General features: G+C 32.7%; 1 protein-coding gene across 4 annotated transcripts in view; it reads left to right on the top strand.

Annotated features, from left to right (window-relative positions):
• LRP1B (LDL receptor related protein 1B) overlaps positions 1-21,476 on the top strand; it is a 2,479,914-nt gene that overhangs the window by 2,121,532 nt on the left and 336,906 nt on the right. For all 4 annotated transcript variants that reach the window (XM_074215080.1, XM_074215079.1, XM_074215078.1 and 1 more), the window contains exons 56-59: positions 9,547-9,730; positions 12,166-12,251; positions 17,990-18,112; positions 20,626-20,807. In XM_074215080.1, coding sequence (XP_074071181.1) covers positions 9,547-9,730; positions 12,166-12,251; positions 17,990-18,112; positions 20,626-20,807 — 575 coding nt within the window. The remainder of the gene's footprint in view (positions 1-9,546; positions 9,731-12,165; positions 12,252-17,989; positions 18,113-20,625; positions 20,808-21,476) is intronic.

The following is a 21,476-nucleotide window of genomic DNA, read 5'->3' as shown; positions in this document are numbered from 1 at the left end:
TAAGGTGCAAAACAGTTTTTGGTTCATAATAGCTGCTCTCTCCCTTCCTTTCCTTTTTTCTCTTCCATCTTTGTCTTCTCTTCCTTTTCTTCTTTGCTTCCTTCTATCCCTCCTTTCTTTTTCCCCTCCCTCCTTTCTTCTCCCTTCCTCCTTCCTTCCTTCCTTCCTTCCTTCCTTCCTTCCTTCCTTCCTTCCTTCCTTCCTTCCTTCATTCCTTCCTTTCCTAGAGTTCAAAGTGATAAAACTAGAACCTTAGAAAGAAACTTACATATGGGACCAAAGGAATATATTGCATTTTGAATGACTTAAAATTCTATAATAGAGATCACTGGATCTTGAAAATCTTTTTAAGCACTTTGTTCTAATAATAATAATATCAGGCTAACAAACTTCATGTTCAACTTTTCCATCTGAAATAACATATATTATTATATATTATTAAAAGCATGTACTTTCACAAGACAGTTTTATAATGATAAAATTCAGAAATGACTTTTTTTTAAGTAATCTGACAGGTATTTTTACTAGCTATCTTCCTAGGGGAACTGGGGAAACATATTCCATAATCCATTCATTTCTTTTTATAATATTAGTGGACATAGTGATAAATATTCCTTTAAATTGTATGATAAAATGAAAATTGCTTACAAAAGCAAGATTGAGACCTTATAGCCTGTAAAACAGTTGCACGTTTGCAGCAAAGCAAATAAAATCTATTTAACAATCCCAATGGGAGCCATAACATTTTAGGCAAAGTAAAAATCTCGTTTTGACAAAGAGGGATAATTCACCATGTTAAACAAAAATATTTCTAGAGGCAAAATATGCTTCTGGTGGGTATACTACAATTTGTTAAATATTGCCTGAGTTTTCATTGGTTTATGGAAAAGCTGAAAAAGTATATATTATTACTTTAGTAGTATATCTAAAATTTGGAAATGAACTTTCTGATTGCTTTTTTTGGAGGTGTGGGGGAGGAAATTTAAGGGAAAGATACTGCTCAGGAAATTCTGTTGTCAATCTACCTAGTCTCTGATGAACTCAGAATATATAAAATCATAAGGAAAATGAAAATAATATTATATCTTGATTAACTTCATGAATATTTGAGGTTGGATTTTAAATAAAGGGGAAGAGATCTATAAATAAACAAGTATTAAGTGGGACAAATGGGCAAGTGTCATTCTGTTATTCTGAAATAGCTTTTTTAGATTGGGAATAACCCATTATTATTATTATTATTGTCTTTTTTAAATTTTATATTTCCTCTTTTTTTGCCTGAATTTTATATTTTCTCTGGACCCTTTATGAAGGAAAAGTAATTCTCTTTGTAGGAACGTATAATTCATTGGGTGCTACTTTTTGTTATTTTTCCTTCATGGTGAGAGAATTATTTTTTTGAGATGAATTTTTTTCCCTTTAGAATTCTTTAAAAACAAAACCCTCAACTCTAATATTGAACTCTTTTTTGCAGAGGGGTTGGTTAAAGAATTATAATGCAATTATAATATTATGATTGTATTTTTATTTTAATTTTAGTTATTATAGTATTAGAAGCACATTTGCAGCAAATCAAATAAAATATATTTAACAATCCCAATGGGACCCATAATAGAGTGGTAGACTTTGATCCTGCCTTAGACATTTACTACCTAGATGACTCTGGAAAACATACATTTTCCCAGTCTCCATTTCCTTATATCCCTTATAAAATGGGAGTGATAATAGCATTTACCTCTCAGGTTTGTCATGAGAACCAAATGAATTAATACATGAAAAAGCACTTTGAAAAGTTTAAGTTGTCATATAAATGCTAGTTATCATTATTATTTTATGAATTTATTTTTTTCTCAAAGTTTTTTAATATAGGCCGCTTGAATGTCTGAATTGGTCTATAAATCTGGACTTGGGCATTCCAAAGGGATTATGAGAAATTTCATTAGAGCTATGAAGGCTCTTTAAATTTTGCTAGAAATGCTTTGAGAATATACCAACCCATTGTCCTGAATATGTTTCCAAGCTGTTCCTCCAGTCTAATCAGTTTTTTCTATTCATTTTTCCAGCCTCTGAGCACAAAGAACCTAATTTGCCACTTTTTTGTAGCAATACCTTACTGTATCCTCTTGCATTTTTCATTTATCTTTTGCAAAGTGCAATTGCTGATCTTCCTTGGCTTACCACAGTGAGCAAGATGATAGGGCTTGTGTATCTGCAACTAGGGAAAATAGTAGCTTCAGAGACAGATGATGGCTTTTAAAGGCAACTTGTAGTCTTTAATTTGATTTGTTAACATTCTAAGAAGTTTCAGAGATGAAAAACACATTTTTAGTGCTGATGATTTTAAAATTTCAAAATATCTTGGTGCAAAATATATGGTGCAAAGATTTCCCAAGCTTAAACTTAAGGTTAAGTCCAGTGCAGAATGAATATAATTTACATGTATGTCTACACACATATAGAGTATATTATAAATGTGAATACATATACGTAAACATGTACATGCATATATACATACATGTGTCTTAATTTTGTATTGTTTTGCATATATGTATGTGTATCTCTCCAAAGCTATCTATCTATCTAGGAATTGAGAGTTGACTGGTAAACTTACTCAGCTGAAGACAAATTTTATCCAAGTTACTCTCTCTGCTATCCAGTAGGCTCTTATTTGAATTAAAAAAACATATTCTCTGCAAGTAATATTGATACATGAGAAATATAGTAGATCAACTAAAGAATTACCTTGCAATTCTTCCTAGGAGATAAAATATTCTACCATTACTTTGTCCCTCCTAGAGATAAGTCTATGAAATTCTTCCCTTTGGATTTATCGTATAATTACTATAGTTATTCCCTGAACCCTGCCCTCTTGCAATACTTTTTAAAACAGAAGATAGGAGGGACTCCATAAGAAGTTGTCATGTATTTGAAGGGCTACCACTTGGATTACGGATAAACAAACAAAAAGATTTGCGTACATAATATTGTGTGGAGTATTGATTGGAATTGTCAAAAGGAAAATTTAAGTTTGCTATAAGAAAACATTTCTAACAAAGTTCTATGAAGTGGAATGGGTAGCTTCTAGGTGGTGCAGTGGATAAATCATTGACCTTGGATTCAGGAGGATGAGAGTTCAAATCTGGCATCACATACTTGTCATTAACTAGCTGTGTGACCTTGGCTGATCAGCATCTAGGGTTGTCTTCAGTCATACTGATTTATATCTGGCCACTGGACCCAGATGATCCTGGAGGAGAAAGTGAGACTGGTGACTTAGTACAGCACCCCCCTCAATCAAATCCAATTCATGTGCTTGTCAAGGCATTACCTCCCTGATGTTGTGGTTTTCAAAAATGAAGGACAAACATTATTGTAAGAGTTCTCTAAATACAAGTGACTAATCAAAAACTGCAGGACTGTTTTTCAGGTATCTTGAAGAGGGGATCCTTGTTCAGGTAAAAGTTAGACTAGGTGACCTGTGAGGTCCTTTCCCAACCCAAGAATCTACAAGTCTTTAACTTTTTATTCTACATCTTATTACTTTAAAAATGTAGCAATCTTGAGAAAATTCAGACACTGTAATAGTATGATCCACTATAGATTTATAAGTGTATTTATAAAGTTTATCTCTAACTTTACTAGATAGCTCCTGGAAGGTAGGACAATCTGTATCTCAAGATGTTAAAACTTCTTGGAACTAAGCTAGTTTACTTCCTGAACTTGAAGATCAGATCTGAGACAGAATCTCACAACTGAGGCAACTTGGAATTAGCCCACCCTAACAATCTTAAGGTCAAAACAAATAACTATGTACTTATACAGTCAGGCTTTCAAATCGTGTCAGAAACTTCTATCCTTCTCTTTTGATTCATGTATAAATTGAATTTTATAGGAGTTAGAGAAATATAAAAAAGTATGTAATTCAGTTAAATTTTATTCTTTTCAGAGAACTGTGTTAAAAAGTACAAATAAGATATTCTTTCATTTGTGAAGCTTATGGGCTTGTATATAACAGAGATATAAAATAATACTTAATAAGTACCTTATAATGAGAAGTCATTATGGATGGAGAGTAGAGAGAGGACTTCATGGAGATGATATGATAGTTGTCCTTTAAAAGAATAGGAATTTGGGGTGACTAGGTTGCGCAGTGGATAGAGCACTAGACCTGGAATCAGGAGTATCTGAGTTCAAATCCGACCTCAGACACTTAATAATTACCTAGCTGTGTGGCCTTGGGCAAGCCACCTAACCCCATTTTCCTTGCAAAAACCTAAAAAGAAAAAGAATAGGAATTAATTTTAGTTTTAGTTTTAGTTTAGTTTTACATTTTTTTTGACTACAGTGTCTGGCACATGACAATTGCACAATAAATGCTATTTGATTTTTCAAAATTAGTGTGCAAAGAAGGTCTTAGAAAATGCTAGTCAAATATAGGGAATAGCAGAGAATAACTTAGCTTGGCTGGAACAAAAATGTATAAAAATAATCAATATTCTATAAGATTGGATGAAAAGAAAAGGATCTTTAGATTGTGGAGGTCCATGAGTATCAGGGTAAATAAAAGGTTTAAGCTTTACTCTATGGGAAGCCCCTGAAGATTTGGAGCAGAGGAATGATATAATTAGATTTAAGTGTAAAGATTAAACTGCCATTGCTATAAAAATAAAGAATGGAATGGAGGAATAGAGTATAGCAGCAATATTTGTTAAGAGGCTATTGTAATTGCCCCCATGAATGATGATGAAGCTATTATTAGGTGGCAATGGGACAAGAAAAACAGGACATGGGTTTGAGATGTTATAGGTAACAAAATAGGAGATCTTTATAACTAATTGGATATTAGAAATGAGGGAGCAAGTATAAACTCCAAGGTTTTGAATATGAGAGGATGGGAAAATGGTGGCGCCTTGGAAAGAAATAGTAAATATATAAGGACAAGTGGATTTGGAAGGAAAATAATAAATTCAGCTGTGGACATACTGCATTTGAGGTTCTGATGAAACATTCAAATAATTTTCTTGTGGCCACTCGTAGTTGTAGTTTTGCAGATAAAATCCCTGTTCAAAATCTAATTTTGATATGACATACTAATGAATGAAAATCTAATTGTGATATAATATACTAATAAATGATAATGTTTTTAACAAATATAATAGATAAATAAAAATACTTTAAAAATAACAGTGCAGAAGATATCACAAGGCAGGATTGAAATAAAGTTGCTGATATGTTTTCATAAAATAAAATATCAGAGCAATCCAGTAGAAGAAATGGACATATTTTTATAACTGGGATAATTGAAGAAGTTGACCCGAAGAGAAGGGTGAGAGATGCTCCTCAAAATATCTTATTGAATTTCAAAATGTCCAATTCATGCTCTATGTCTCAGCCTCTGCCTGTCATTTACAGTGAGAGCTGAGGAAGCATGGACAAAACTGAACTTGACATTAGAAAGACCTGTATTCAAATCTCATCACCGAATTTAGTTGTGTGATTCCAGGCACAGCATTTAATGCTTCTGAAGCTTTAAGCAACTCTTTAAAATTTATCTATTAATACATATTGATAAAAATCAGAGACACTTGATATATGCTATATAAAACCTTGTAAGTCAATCCCCAAACTTCTAGTTGCCCTCAAACCTAAATTCAATCCCCTTTTTATTCCTGCTTAATTTCCCCCCACAATTTGTATTGGTGAAGATGCACAATACATGCACACAAACACACATATAAATATGTGAATATGCAAATTTAATTTACAAATAATTCTATTTCACAAATTAAAACAATTTTTTGCTCTTTAAATAATGGTTAAATATCTGCAGAACTGCAGATGAAGACATTTAATTTTATTATTCCAATAAAAGCATCCAAATCATTACCTTTTATAAATGTATGCTGAAGGAGAAATATATTTCTCAAAAACTACCTTCCCTTATTAATTACAAGAATCTCTTTTTACATGAGAAATTTTAGCTAACTAAGAGCTCCAGTTTATTTCTTTTAGACAACATTCTTACTTTTATTTCCTATATTCACCTAGCCTGGGTGGCTAGGTGACACAGTGGATAGAGCACTGACTTTGGAGTCAGGAGGACCTGACTTTGAATCTAGTTTCAGATATTTGACTCTTCCTTGTTGTGTGACTTTGGGCAAGTCACTTAACCCTGATTGCCTCACATCCAGGGCCATCTCCAGTCATTCTGATTCATATCTGACCACTGGACCCAGATGACTCTACAGGAGAAAGTGAAACTAGTGACTTAGCAAAGTTTCCCATCACTCAAATCCAATTCATGAGTACTTGTCATGGCATCACCTCCCTGATGTCATGGTCTTCTTCAAGATTGAAGGACAAACATTGTATTGAGATATTCATGTAACATTAACAAGCCAAACATTACAATATTCTTAATCTTGCATTTTTGACTTTCTTTAGTGAGTAGAACTCTCAAATCAGGGCAGTGATATAAAAAAAAATCTTCACCAACAATAGATGAAATATAATGTTTAGTCTTTGTTGAGCAACATGTTGCTCTCCCATGGTGCAAGGGTTTCTCCTTTGCTTGAAGGAAGTAGAACAAGACAAGACAGACATGCCATATCTCAGATAGAAGAAAATACTTAGAGGGTCTAGTGTAATGAAGTTACTGGCACAGCAAAATTTGATCTACTTCTCTGGATATCTTGAAAATGATTGTGAATAAGCAAATCATATCAAACCTGCAGATTTTATTGAGCACCTAATCTTTTTTTTAAGCCCTATGCTGGAAACTACAATTACAAAGAGAGTGTCAAGTAAACACTTATGGCTATAAAAGAAAACCTTTAATGTCATTTTTGAGTCAGTGTAATTCATATATTGGTAATCAGAATAATTAGATTCCTGTCCCCAGTCTTTTAACCTCACTGAGTATCTTTTGTTTTTGATTTGTAAAAAGAGCTGCATAGCTGTGATAGTTGAAAGACATAATGTGTATGAGCATCATTTGCATAATGATAATGTAAGTCTTGATGATTATTCTTATCTGAAGACAACATGTTGGACTTAGGGTAAGAAAGAAGTTCAATACTTGCTCCAAAAGAATTTGGAGAATGTTTTTTGAGAATGACAGGGTTTCTGTGAGGATCAAATGAAATGATATTTTTTCTTTTTATAAAAATTTGTTTATTTTCATCCATTTACACATGCATATTTTCAAGTTACACGATTTTCTTCCTCCTTCCCTTGCTACCCCCTGTCCTCAGCAGTGAACAGTCAGGTTAGCATTGTACATACATATTTTGACCAACTGTTTACAGATTAGTATTAATTATTTTCAGTATGAGGAATTAGGATTAAAAGAAAGAGATAAATAAGAGATAATTTTAAAAAGTATTCATCAGATTTTGAATGAGTGTGTGTGTGTGTGTGTGTGTGTGTGTGTGTGTGTGTGTGTGTGTGTGTGTGTATTGCTTTGTTTTATTTTGTTTTTCTTCCCTGGATGGGGATAATTTTGTCCATAGCCTAAAACAGTTGTCCTAACTCTCTGAACTTCTGAGAGGAGCTGCTTCCATCAAGTTTATTTCAGAATGTTTTTGTTGATGTGTACATTGTTCTCTTGGTTCTACTCCCTTTGCTCAGTAGAAGATCCTATAATTCATTCCATACTTCTCTAGAGTCCAACCATTTATGCTTTCTTGTAGAACAATAATATTCCATAGTATTCATGTACCATATCTTGTTTAGCCATTCCCCAATTGATGGGCATGCCCTCAATTTCCAATTCTTTGCCACTATGAAAAGGACTACTATGAATATTTTAGAATATGTTGGACTTTTCCCTTTTTTATAATTTCTTCTGGATATAGATTTAGAATTGAAATTGGGTCAAAGGGTATGAATAGTTTTATTGCTCATTGGGCATAGCTCCATATTGCTCTCCAGAATTGTTGAATCTCTTCACAATTCTACCAGCAATGCATCAATGTCCCAATTCTCCCAAAACCTCTCCAATATTGATCATTTTCCTTTTTTTCTCATCTCGGCCAATCTGATAGGTGATACCTCATTGTTGTTTTAATTTGCATTTCTCTAATCAATAATGATTTGGAGCATTTTTTCATATGATTATATGTATATTATATATATATGTATATATATACACACACACACACACACACACACACACATATATATATATATATATATATCTTCAATTTCTTCATTTGAAAACTGTTCATATCCTTTGACCATTTACCAATTGGATAATAACCCGTGACCTTATAAATTTGATGCAGTTCCCTACATATTTTAGAAATGGATCTTTATCAGAATTCTTAGTTCTGAAGATTCTTTCCCAGTTTTCTGCTTTCCTTCTAATTTTGGCTGCATTGATTTTATTTTATTTTTTAGGTTTTTGCAAGTCAGTGAGGTTAAGTGGCTTGCCCAGGGCCACACAACTAGGCAATTATTAAATGTCTGAGGCCGGATTTGAACTCAGGTACTCCTGACTCCAGCCAGTGCTCTATCCACTGTGCCACCTAGCTGCCCCAAGCATTGCTTTTTATTAGTAGAAAACATTTTTAATTTGACATAGTCAAAATCATTCATTTTGAAGTTTATAATGTGCTCTAATTTTTGTTTGATCATAAATTTATCCCCTTTCCATGGATCTAATATATTATTTTTTGGTCTATTAATTTATCTATGCTGTTACTTTATATCTAAATCCTATACCCATTTGACCTTATTTTGGTATAGGTGAGATGATATTTTTAAGTCTTTTGTAAACTATAAAGTGCTATACAAAATATTAGCTCTGATTAATTCATTTTTCGAAGACACTTATTTGTTAAGGACAGGACTATCCTGCAGAGCTGGAACTAGAGATTTTGCTATGGTCAGGTACAAAAATCTTAACAAAGGGAAAGCATCATGAAAATCACCCTCAAATCAAGTCTTTAAGGCAGCTTCAGTTGATGAGGAGAGAACTTGGACTTGGGGTCACATGATCCCCTTTGGGACAAAACCTGAGGAAGGAGACAGAGGTCTCATGATTCTGAGTAGTTGTTTCTGACAAGATGGCTATCAGGGGAAGGGGAAGGTCTAGGTGTACTGGGGAAGAGGAGATCATCTGGGGTACAGGAACAGGGGACAGCCAGAAAAAATGAACAGTCTTATAGCTTTCTATTTTAATTAATTAATTGTTTCTTCCTAACCAGAAGTTGAGTGATTCTCTTCTACCTACTGAAGTAGAAGCAATAAAACCACCTTTAAAATTTTGATGGATGTTATATTCCTGTCTTAGTTAAACTTCCCACTTTTACATCCATGTATATACATAATCATAACTCCATACTCATAAGCTATTCTATAACAATTATAGTAATAATAATAATGATGATGATAATATCTGATAACTAAACTTATATATGTGATATTTGTGCTTATTGCTCTATAGTTCAGAAAGTGAATTATCTCATTTTACTTGTTATATTGTGAATATGAACTTTCTAAATATGCTACCACTTATAGCAGATTGATTTTTTTCCCCCCAAGTGTAAATGCTGGCCTGGATTTCAACTGAAGGATGATGGTAAAACATGTGTGGACATGGATGAATGCTCTTCAGGTTTCCCTTGTAGTCAACACTGTATTAATACATATGGAACCTACAAGTGCGTCTGTACAGAAGGGTATGAAATACAACCAGATAACCCAAATGGCTGCAAATCACTTTCAGGTATATTGATTTTACTCATGGATGCAACACCAATTGAAAATAAATACCTTGAGGTTTAGAGCCTCTGTTATTGCCAATTTTCCTTAACTTGATTTCAAGGAAGCAAAATCAATCCTACCATACTAGGATATGGGAATCTACTTTGCTATGATTTGGTATTCCTTACACATATTACTTTGTGAATAATTATAGTATATTATGATATTTTGAATTATTAAGTGTCATTGGGCCCTGGGAATGCTCCAAAATGATAGAAAGAAGTATCTTTGGCATTGTTGCTTTGTCACATGTTCCTGGGAATAAGATTAGCCTAGCATGTAAAGCACTTAACGACTCTGTACTGCAATGCCCAATTCACTTTCTGCTCCATCAAAAAAAGAGCTGTGACAATGTGTCTCATCTTACTTTTGCATGTGATAAATCAGAAGTGGACTTCAGTTAATCATGTTAAATCCCTGACAAGTTAAATCATGAAGTATGTTGACTGAACCTTTGTTTGTAAAGGCACATTTTCTACTACCCTTTTTTGAAAAGCTGTAAGGAATAGTAATGATAAACTGCTTTTGGCTATTAATAAAGCTGTGTCCATCAATGAAGTGAAAAAATCCGTTTCAATTAAAATTGTTTCCATTCTAGGTTATTTTGGGGTTATTCCCTGGATTCTCAAAGTCCACTGATTTACCCTCCTCCCATTCTGTTTGTAGTTGTTTTTTCCTTCCTGCTAGCACATTTATCAAAATTGTGGAGTCACAAATGGGAAGGAGTTGAATCTGGAAATCATGTGAATTTGCTCTTTCATGTAAGCTTATGTAAAGATTTTGTGAATGTAACTGAGAAAAACCATGACTAAAACAGAAATTTATGGTTAATTTATCCATACCATAGATATACCAAAATATGAATAACTAGAAGTGTTATCTCTTGCATTCCAAATTACTATGTATAAAACATCAATTTATATTGCTCAAAAGCTCAATTTTTGAAAGAAATTGTTTTATTTGTGAAAAACAGAATTTGGGAAATAATATAAAATTTTTTATTGTTGCAAAAGTCTAGACCTTAGAAAAGGAAAATGAAGCCTAATAAACTATAGAACATATTTGCAAAGTATAAAAATACAATTTATACATTTGTGGGGCAAATTAAAAATTTCATTGATATAAGGAAACCCTCTCTACTGCTGAAGACCAGAAGCTATTCTTTTATAGTTTTAGAGAGTTTCTTTGGTTATTAAAACATTAACTTTCCTAGGTCATAAAATAAGGATGTATTAGATTTGAACATAGGACTTCCTGATACTGAGACCAAATATTCTATTTATTATACCACTTTCATCAAAATGAGAAGTATCTCCTCTAAACTAAAGGAATTTAGTCTTGTAAGTAAATTATTCATTTTGCATAAATTAGTTTCAAAAGGGAAAGCAACTGGCTTTTAGACGACTTGTCCAAATAAATGGTATCCCAAATAATAAGACCCATTTATCATGCTAATAAATTTTGTCTAGGAAGTCAGGTAGATGATGAGAAGACTAAAGAAAGTCTGACAGTATATTTAGGATCTTGTCAAATCTTTATCTCATTTAATTCTAGGCTTTACAGTTAAAGAAGGAATTTACAAAACTAAGAGAGGGTGGAAAGGAAACAATGATGATCAAAGAGTTGGAAATAAAACTCTTGAAGAAAAGTTTTAAAAAATCCTGTGATAATGAAGCCTTGAGGAGACAAAGCTAGAAGAAATTTGTTAATCATCCTTAAGAAAATGGAAAATGTTCAGAAAGGCTATTATTTCTTGTATAAGGATAAACTAAAAACCTAAGTTAAAGGAATAACTTTAAAGGCGTAAAAGGCAAAGGAATAAAAGGAACATTTCCTGACTATAAGACATTTCTGTAGAATGGGTGACTAAGTCAAATGTGAAATATTATTTTCTAAATTCTAGGAAAATAAAAGTGACTATCACTTGTCTTGAGATGTGAGTCTGCCTCAAGGGAAACTTAGATATTAGATGCTATTAATATATATAATCAGGCCAAATTTTAGCCAAAGAAAACTGTATATTTTTAATAATTAGTTTTAAATTCACAAATTATCAGGATAATTGATGAAAAAAGAGAAATGACAGATTGATTGTTATTTGGTACTAGTTAACTCCTTCTTAAAAATACCTATCTGATGCATGGAGCCTGTTTGTATGCTAAAGTTAATTGGGCAGCTTACTTCTCTACACTTTGGGATATATATATATATATATATATATATATATATATATATATATATATATATAGTGGAACCTTCTAACTATTTGTGATTAATACTTTAAGATAATATCATAATATTTTAAAATTTAAATTATTTTAGTCACACATCTAAAATATAGTAGAGTGAAAAAAGTTATTGAAGTTGGTCTAATATATTCTTTTTCCATGAATTTAGATGAAGAGCCCTTCTTAATTCTTGCAGACCATCATGAAATAAGAAAAATTAGCACTGATGGATCCAACTATACACTGTTGAAACAGGTACAGTAGCATGGGAATGACTGAGTTTTAATGCTTATTAATTTAATTTTTCCTTAAGTTCATTGGGAAGTAAGCAACATTGTCACAAATTGAAAGATGTGGATGCTTTTTTAAATTTTAATGTTGAAACTTTGATAGTACATCAATGTTCACATATCTCTTACTGAATTAAGTCTAACATGGAGATGACAGGTATGAAACTACTATTATTTATGATAGAAAATAAGAATGATATATGAGAGAACACAGACAGCTGTTGGAGTTCTTAAGAGAGAGAGAGATAGCTTCTATTTAGAACTTCAGAATAGACTTCGTGGATAAAATGGCATTTGAGCTGGCCTAACATTGAAGAATGTGACTGAAGATGGCATCCTACCTGCATGGAGGGATAGTATTGTAACTTAAATAAATTTAAAATGAGCTTAATTTGGATACCAAGTAACCTCTAATCCTGAAAGGACTTTTATATCAGACCTGTTGCACCTATTACAACTGTTCCATTTCCCCTCCCAACTCTAGGATCATGAAGTACTTTCCTCAAAATTGAACTGTCTGGTTGATAGTTCAGGCACTCTGATCATCAAATTATAGATTAAGAAACTGAGAACACTAGAACTAATGTAACTTTTGTCAGTGTGAGATCTGGGACTTAACCTGAAGTTTCCCAAATCCCATTTTAGAATTCTTTTTGCTCTCTAGCTGTACCAGTCTCAAACTCTTACTGGTTTCTAATCCTGATTTCTTTTCAAGTAAACTGAAAGAAATGAAATCATTTCATTAATCTTTTTTTCTGGCAAAAATAGTGATTAACTTTCCTAGAGATAACTTTGACCTAAATGATAAAATTTCAACAATGCAGGATAAAAATTTGCTCAGGATGTGGGGAGCACAACTGATTTTTAATGCTTATTAATTTGATTGTTCCTTAAGTACAATGGGAAGTAAGCAACATTGTCACAACTCGAAAATATGAGTGCTGTCTTAAATTGTAATGTTGAAACTTTGATAGTACATTAGGGTTCACATATCTATGGGGGATTACAAAGAAAAATAAAATGTTGGGGGAGGATAGGTGAGAGGATAAGGAATAAGCATTTATATATCTCCTCCTATGATAACTTCTTTATAATTTTTATATTATTTGAGTCAAACAAGAACCCAGAGTGGTAGGAGCTATTATGTCCATTTTACATTAATGGAAACTGAGTCAAATAGAGGTCATGTTTCTCACTCAGCATCACATTCAACTATTAAGTTTCTGAGGTTGGATTTAAACTCAAATCTTCCTGGCCCAGAACTCTATATATTGCGCTATTGAACTGCCTTAAACCCCGATACTTTTGACTTTGAGACCATCTTTCAGGGAGAAACCTTGGCAGTGAAACTCCCTAGATTTAGGCTGGACTGAATCTTAGACAGACCCAGTATCTGTCTATGCTTACAGGTGGTTTACCATTTTGGCAGCAACTGCCAAGACTTTTTGATTCACTGTAATAACTTTTTAGAATCAAAGTTCACCGCTAAATCCTAAGGAGGTTATTCTAAAGCATAGTTTTTATCTATGCATGCTAGACCTTAAATAAATACACCAAATTTAGAAAATGTGTTTTTAATAGCATGGCTTTTTTTTTTGAATGAGAATTAATCAAGTAGCTTCAGAAATGCTAACCAATTCAATTTAAAACAGTACCTTTTATTCTAGTGAAATTGTGTGGAGAAACACAACACAATTTCCCAAATTAATCATCTTGAACCAAAGGGTGCAAATCTTCAGCTAAAGAAATGAGAGAAGCAAATAGGATTTTGATGAAACCAATTTTCAGTTCTGAAACCACTGGGATAACTGCAGCTTTCAGACATTACTTTGGCCATGCCCCCTAGCTATTTTAATGTGTCTTCCCTACTATCGCATAAAAAGAACAATGTACTCTTCTTTTCCTTGGATACTATTTAGAATAAAACTTCTGAAGAAATTGACAAACTTGGTGAAATGGGAATATATATAGGTGTGTATGTTTGTATGTGTCTTTATTTTTTAAACACAAATGTGTATACATGTGTGTATACATACATATATATATATATATAACTATTTATATCATGGATTCATATATATATAAATTCTCTAGCACTTTAAATCTATAACGTGATTTACAAATATTATTTTTATTCTTACTACTATTTTACAGACTGAGGAATTAAGATAGTCAGTGGTTAAGTGATTTGTCCAGGGTCACCACACACACACACACACACACACACACACTCTAATAAGTGACTCAGGGAGTATTTGAACTCAGGTTTCCTGATTCTAGATCCAGTGTTCTATGTCATCTAGCTGCTTGTAAAGACATATGTGTGAATAAACACATACATACATGCACATATACACATACACACATATTCATAATGCAAATTTCTATATATTTGTTATGGCTTCTATATGTGTTAATGGTTTCAATTAATTGAAGTTCATGTATCAAATTCAAATTTAATTTTTATTAACTAAATTAATATAAAGAAAGTAGTATATTTTGGATATCTCTAGGTGATTATATGTACATGATTATGTGTATTTCTGATATAGTCTCCTTCTAAGATCGCTGATGCAGTCAATGGATTAGTGGAATCTGTCTGAAATATACTAGTTAAAATTTAGAATTTTCATTTAACCAATATACTAAGTGCCCAGATAGGTATGATTAAGTTGATTGACATAAACATTTTCTTAAGTGTCTAATGTGTGCATAGTTAAGATATCTAATGCTACTTTTTTTATTCTGTCAAGTTTTATGAAGACTCTTGAAGCATAATATCTGTTAGCATCTGTTGTTAGTAATAATGTGCTATCTTTAGGAAACTTAAAGAGTTTCTAATGGTCTTAGAAGATGAAGTGACTTTTCTAGAGTCACAAAAATATATTGTCAGCGAGAATACTCCAGATTTAATTGATTTTCCTGTAGTAAGCAAGGATTTTTATTGAGTCATCATTTTACTCTTGACTGTTTCTTTGTGACCAAATGAAATGTTTCTATGTGGAGATCAACTCTCAAGTTCTCTATTGCAGTCTAATAGCAGAGAGAACAATGATTCTCATATAAAACTAACTAATCAGTAAAGGCATTTTGTATTGAACTAGATCTTATTAACATCATATTATATTCTGTTATCAGAAATGCCTCAATGGACCCTACTACCTTAGCTCCTGGAATGGTTGATATCTACAAAGAGTGGTCTAGTTTGTTTCTAGTCTCGGATTATCCTTCAGGCAAATCTTCTCATTCCATTTAATTTTTAAAAAAATCTTGATTTAAAAAAATATTTCTTGAATTTTGACTATGAATGCTGGTTTTGGAATATAAGGTAGAAAAATTTTATCCTCTCTCCTATCATTCAACCAAAACTTAGTAGATTTGGAAAGCTTTTAAATCAGAAACTTCCTTTTTTCTACAGCATCTTTACCACAACCAGGTGCATAGTGGTTAGGGCACCAGAACCTTAGTTGTGAAGACCTGAGTTCACATCAAGCCTCAGACACTTACTGACTCTGAGAAAGCCACTTACACCTATCTGCCTTAGTTTCCTCATCTATAAAATGAACTGGAGAAGGAAATGGTAAAACACTCCAGAATCTTTGCCAAGGAAATCCCAAAATGTAGTCATGAAGAGTCATACACAACTGAACATTAATTGAATATTTTTGATGATCCTTTTAAATAATATAAGAATAAAAAGATAGAGAATAAACTTGTAATTCCATTGGGGTGGGCAATTTCAGAATGAGAATATTTTCTCTTCTGACGCTCTGCAAATCATTGGCTTACACATTTGCTTCAAGAACTGAGAAGACCTTTCATTTGCTATAGGGATGACATATGTGTCAGAAATGAGTCTTGACACCTAGGAATTACTAACTCTAGACTAACTCTTTGTCTACTACACATTATTGCCTCTCTATATTATTTATCTAATAATTATATGTTAATTATGTAGTTTTTAATATATTGCAACTCCTCTTTCGCAGAGGAGCAAACTGAGTATCAGAGAAAGTGATTTTTCACAAGGTAGTAAGTAATGCCCTAGGTTTCTGACTCCAACCTCAATGATCTTTCAATTATATCATACTAAAAATTTTCGAACATTGAATGATTTTTACAGTTGATTTGGTATTTGAACTCAGTCCAGTGCTAAGAACTATAAAGCCCTATAAAATTTAAGTTGTCACTATAGTTAAACCCTGATTCAAGGTCTAAAGTACATCTAAATTCCTGGGATTCTTAAGACCTAATAATAACCTGAGAAATAAGCTACTGACTGTCTTATTTGTTTTCAGGATATTACCTAAAACTTTTTGAATAGCAACTGGTACCCTACCCACCTGTTATTGCTGTTTTATATATTAGTCATCTAAGAGCCTTACCCCATTTTTGGTTTTCTTAGAAAAGATACTGGACTATTCTTTTTCATTTCCTTCTCCAATTCATTTTACAGATGAGGAAAATGAGTCAAATTGGGTTGGATTACAGCTCAACATAGTAAATGTTTGAGGCTAGATTTGAACTCAGTTCCTCTTGACTCCAGGGCCAGCACTCTGTCCAGCCACCTAGCTGCCCTTCCATTTCAGTTTTAATTAGAATTTAGACTGGGTCTACTGGATGTAAAGTGACAGTGTATTTCCCTGAATACTTTTCCCATTGGCATTTACCCCAGTTAATTATTAATTCACAAGTTTTTCACATATTCATAAAGCTTTCTTGAAAGGCAGTCCATTGGAAAGCTTTAAAACTCTGACCTAAGGTCTCTTAGTTTACTGAGCTAGTAAATCTATAAACCCAAACAACGGGTTAGAGTTAAAATAACCCCCAAGCAATCATTTGAACAACTATGGAGTTAAGAAGATGCCCAGGATCTGGATACACAATCCCCAAATCAAATCAGTCAGACTGCAGAACTGCCAAACCAAAGATCTGTAGCCGCCAGAAACTCATCAACTGCATCTCTGTTGTGTTACCTGCTAAAAAATGCATAACCATTAGTCTGAAGGGAGACATTTCTTCACATTTCAACCATGTAGAATAATCAGATGATGATTGCTCAGTTCCCTTTCGGCCAAATCTACACCTAAGGTTATAGCTTTTAAATTCTAATATGATACTGTATTGCCTGAGGGGCTATTTGAAGCTTGAAAAGGAAGGAAGCTCATCCATATTGTTGTTGGGACAAGAGCATATGGGGAAACTAAAATTTCTAAGCTTTCTCCCCTGTCTTTCAAATGATGTCTATGCAAGGCTAGTCTTAATTCTTCAGAGAGAGTCTTTTTTCTTCTTCTCTGATTCAGAAATGTGCCCCCTTCTCCTCCTCTCTCTCTCTTTGGTGAATTGAAGAGTAGATTAGGAAATGTATTCCAAGCTAAAATTAGACTGGTTAGATCAATAGTATTTACATTTACCTCCTTAACTGTAAAATTGCTATGTGTTTTTTTAAATCACTATCTAGTAGCATAGTTTTTGTTGCCTACTCTGATTATTTTTCTAAATTAGTCATGAAGTCATCTTAAATATGTAGTATAGAAAGATGCAAACACATTGGATTCTTTTATTGCTTATAAATGCTGCTCACTTTAACTATCATTATATAACATTTGCTTATGAATATATAATTACACCTGTGAGGTCATAGCATATTTTGGAAAAATATTTGTCTAAAATAACATTTTGAATTATCCTTTTTAATTTTAGGGATTAAACAATGTGATTGCAATAGACTTTGACTACAGAGAAGAGTTCATTTATTGGATAGATTCCAGCCGACCAAATGGCAGTCGAATAAATAGGATGTATCTAAATGGAAGTGACATTAAGGTAACTAGAAACTAACAGAGATGGAATTGCTAGAATAATGTTATTAGTATGGTTGAATGGAATGTTAGTTGATGGTAATGACCCAGGTTGTATAGGGAATTAGATTGGCTTAAATTTCACATCTGTACATTATGAGTTGATAAACTCTTAAAGGTTGAAAGGAAATTTTTTCATGTTCATATTTCATTAGGACACATTACATGTGATAAGATAAAATCAAATTGGGTAAATATAATTGGAACTTTTTATCACAACCCTAGAAAACATGATAGATTGTTCGGATTTTAGTTAATTACGATTCAAGGTTCAATTGTCTTGATTTATATAGTACAGAATAAGTTAAAATTGAGAACTGGTAATTACATAATTAAATGAAAGATACTAGATAAAAACATTGCAATATGAGAATTAATTCACAACAGATAGAGCTAATTGAATGTATATATGTTAGATCATGAAAGTTCTGATTAATACTATTGCAATGAAATTTCATGTTACAACTTCTGATATAGTAAAAGTTGGTTAAATTGGAATGTTTCCTTTTCATCCTGTGTTTTAGAGCCAAATAATCTTTGCCAAAGATTATTAGCTCCATTGAAATGTGAATTACAGTCTGTTATAAAGCAATTTCTAAGTGTAAAGAACATGGCAATCATTAGCAGTTTTATATAGCCTATTTTAAAAGCATAAAACCTTGGGTGAGTTTTTCTTTAGGGTAAAGGTTTTAGGAGATGTTTCAGAAACTCATTATAGCATAGACTATATTTACCCAAGGCCATCCTTCCACCTTGATGTTGTTGCTGTTCATTTGGGTCCAACTCTTCATGAACCTATTTTCTTGACAAAAATTTTGGAGTGGTTGGCCACTTCTTTCACCAGCTCCCCTTATAAATGAGAAACTGAGCAAATAGGATTAAGTGACTTCTCTAAAGTCTAAGGCTGGATTTCAACTCATTTTTTCCTGACTCCACATCTGGCACTTTTTTTCACTGAACCACCTGCCTTCCACATTGTCAAATGAAAAAAATCAATTAACTATTTCACTTTTTGATGGATGATATTAAACTTGACTTAACCACTGAAAGTCATGTATTTCTTCAAATTAGTATCAATTAATGCCGATTGATTTTGTACATTTTGACTCAGATGCCTTAGATGAAGTTGTCATGATTTTATTGTAATACTTTTCACATTTCCACTGTTCCACTCATCTTTATTATAGCCTGGTATGAGGCCACAGAATTGCATATAATGCATCTTCCTTCTCTAGGACTTATTGCTTCCTTGGTCAACTATGAAATAGTTGGCCATACCCCAGCATGTCATTTTATGAAAGTAATAATGAATTCATACCATTTTAGATCTTAAAATTAGATCATACAGATCAGACTGTTTCCATTCTCTAGTCTATTATGTGCATTTCATTGACATAACTGATGTCTTCAAACTTTTTTTTTTGCTTATGGCTTTGGTTTTAATTAATTTTAATTATTTCTATAAATTTTATCTAGGCAACAGGCACCTATGGATTCAAATCAAAGCCCCTGAGGAAACTAAGTTTTCTACCCTTCTCTATAGTGTATCCATATAAAAAGTAGAAATAAACAATCCAGTCTTTTTTGATTTACCATTTACATGGTACCATAAACAAGAACTTCAAATTAAATCATTGCTACTCAGAATTCTACCAAATGAGATTTTTTGATGATTTAATAATGCCATGTTTGAATAAATACATCCCATTTTCCATGGAATTTATTTTAATGTTTAAACAGAATTGAAACAAAAGTTAGTTAAGAGTATGTGTTTTGCCCCATTAGTTTGTATTCAAGATGCATGTTGTATATTTGTTATTTTTTAAAATTTCCTTTCCATGATTTTTTTTTCATTCAACTAGTGAAAAGGTTTAGACAGAATAAGGAAAACTATTATAAGAAATAACAAATCTTCTCTATGGATTCCTTGAATTATCAGTGGTTGCTTTTGACTTTTGTACAAACTTCTTTGGTTCTTCCTTCCTTCCTTCCTTCTTTCCTTCCTTCCTTCCTCCCTCCCTCCCTTCCTTCCTTCCTTCCTTCCTTCCTTCCTTCCTTCCTTCCTTCCTTCCTTCCTTCCTTCCTTCCTTCCTCCCTTCCCTCCTTTCATTCCTTCTGTCCTTCCTTCTCCCTTTCTTTCTCTATTTATTTCCTTTTTTCTTTGTTTCTCTTTCTGAAAACAAATTTCCAAATAGAAAAATATCATTAAAATTTTAACTATGCAGCACCACCTGACTTCTTTTTAAAATAAGTATATTCTCTTTGGACAGAATTATATATTGAATAATTTTCTCCTCTAAGCAAATAAAAATGCAGAAATAAATGATATGGTTTCAATCTTATTTAAATTCAGTTTCTCAATTTGGAAAAAATCACATATACTTAAAAAAAAACCAAAATCACCAAGAAACAAATGCTAATTTCTCACTGTAGTATTTCCATTTTTTTAACAAGTTTAATCCTTTTTGTTGTTGTTAGGTAGTGCACAACACAGCAGTTCCTAATGCACTTGCTGTTGATTGGATTGGGAAGAATCTTTATTGGTCTGACACAGAAAAAAGGATCATCGAAGTATCTAAACTCAATGGATTGTACCCTACTATACTTGTGAGCAAAAGACTGAAATTCCCCAGGGATCTTTCTTTAGAGCCTCAGGCTGGGTATGTAGCAATAATATAAAATTTAACTTCAATTGTATTTCTTCTCAACATAATAGCAATACAGGCAGGTAATTCTGTCAGTTAAGTGGGGAAGAAAAAGTCAATTTGATTGGTATCATTTGTCAGAGCTTGGAAAGTTAATAACAGTATTTCTGATAATTTATGTGTGTATATACATATATATTAGATAGGAACTGATTTTAAAAATGTAACTGTGACCACCAGCAGTAATTTGGTGAAAGGTAAATATAGAATGGTAAGACTAACTTAATTTACATGCACTAGTAAAATTCTCTTTGAGGCCTTATGCTTGGTTCTAATGCTCTAGTCTGATGTAGTAAGTATTATTGACAAATTCACAACAAATAGATGGAGAGAGTATGTTTTTTTTAGATTTTTGCAAGGCAAACGGGGTTAAATGGCTTGCCCAAGGCCACACAGCTAGGTAATTAGTAAGTGTCTGAGACTGGATTTGAATCCAGGTACTCCTGACTCCCAGGCCAGTGCTTTATCCATTACGTCACCTAGCCGCCCCTGAGAGTATGTATTAAGGTCTTATAATTTATAAAATAGTCAGGCACTGTTCTATGAACTGAAGATATAAATCCAAACAATCAAACCAGATTGCAAAATCAATCTGCCTTCAAGACGCTTACATTCTACAGAAGA

This window comes from Macrotis lagotis, chromosome 1, assembly GCF_037893015.1.
Source record: "Macrotis lagotis isolate mMagLag1 chromosome 1, bilby.v1.9.chrom.fasta, whole genome shotgun sequence".
In the NCBI taxonomy this organism is placed as follows: Eukaryota; Metazoa; Chordata; class Mammalia; order Peramelemorphia; family Peramelidae; genus Macrotis; species Macrotis lagotis.
Note: the sequence above shows the minus strand (reverse complement) of the source record. Positions and strands in the feature narration are given on the sequence as shown.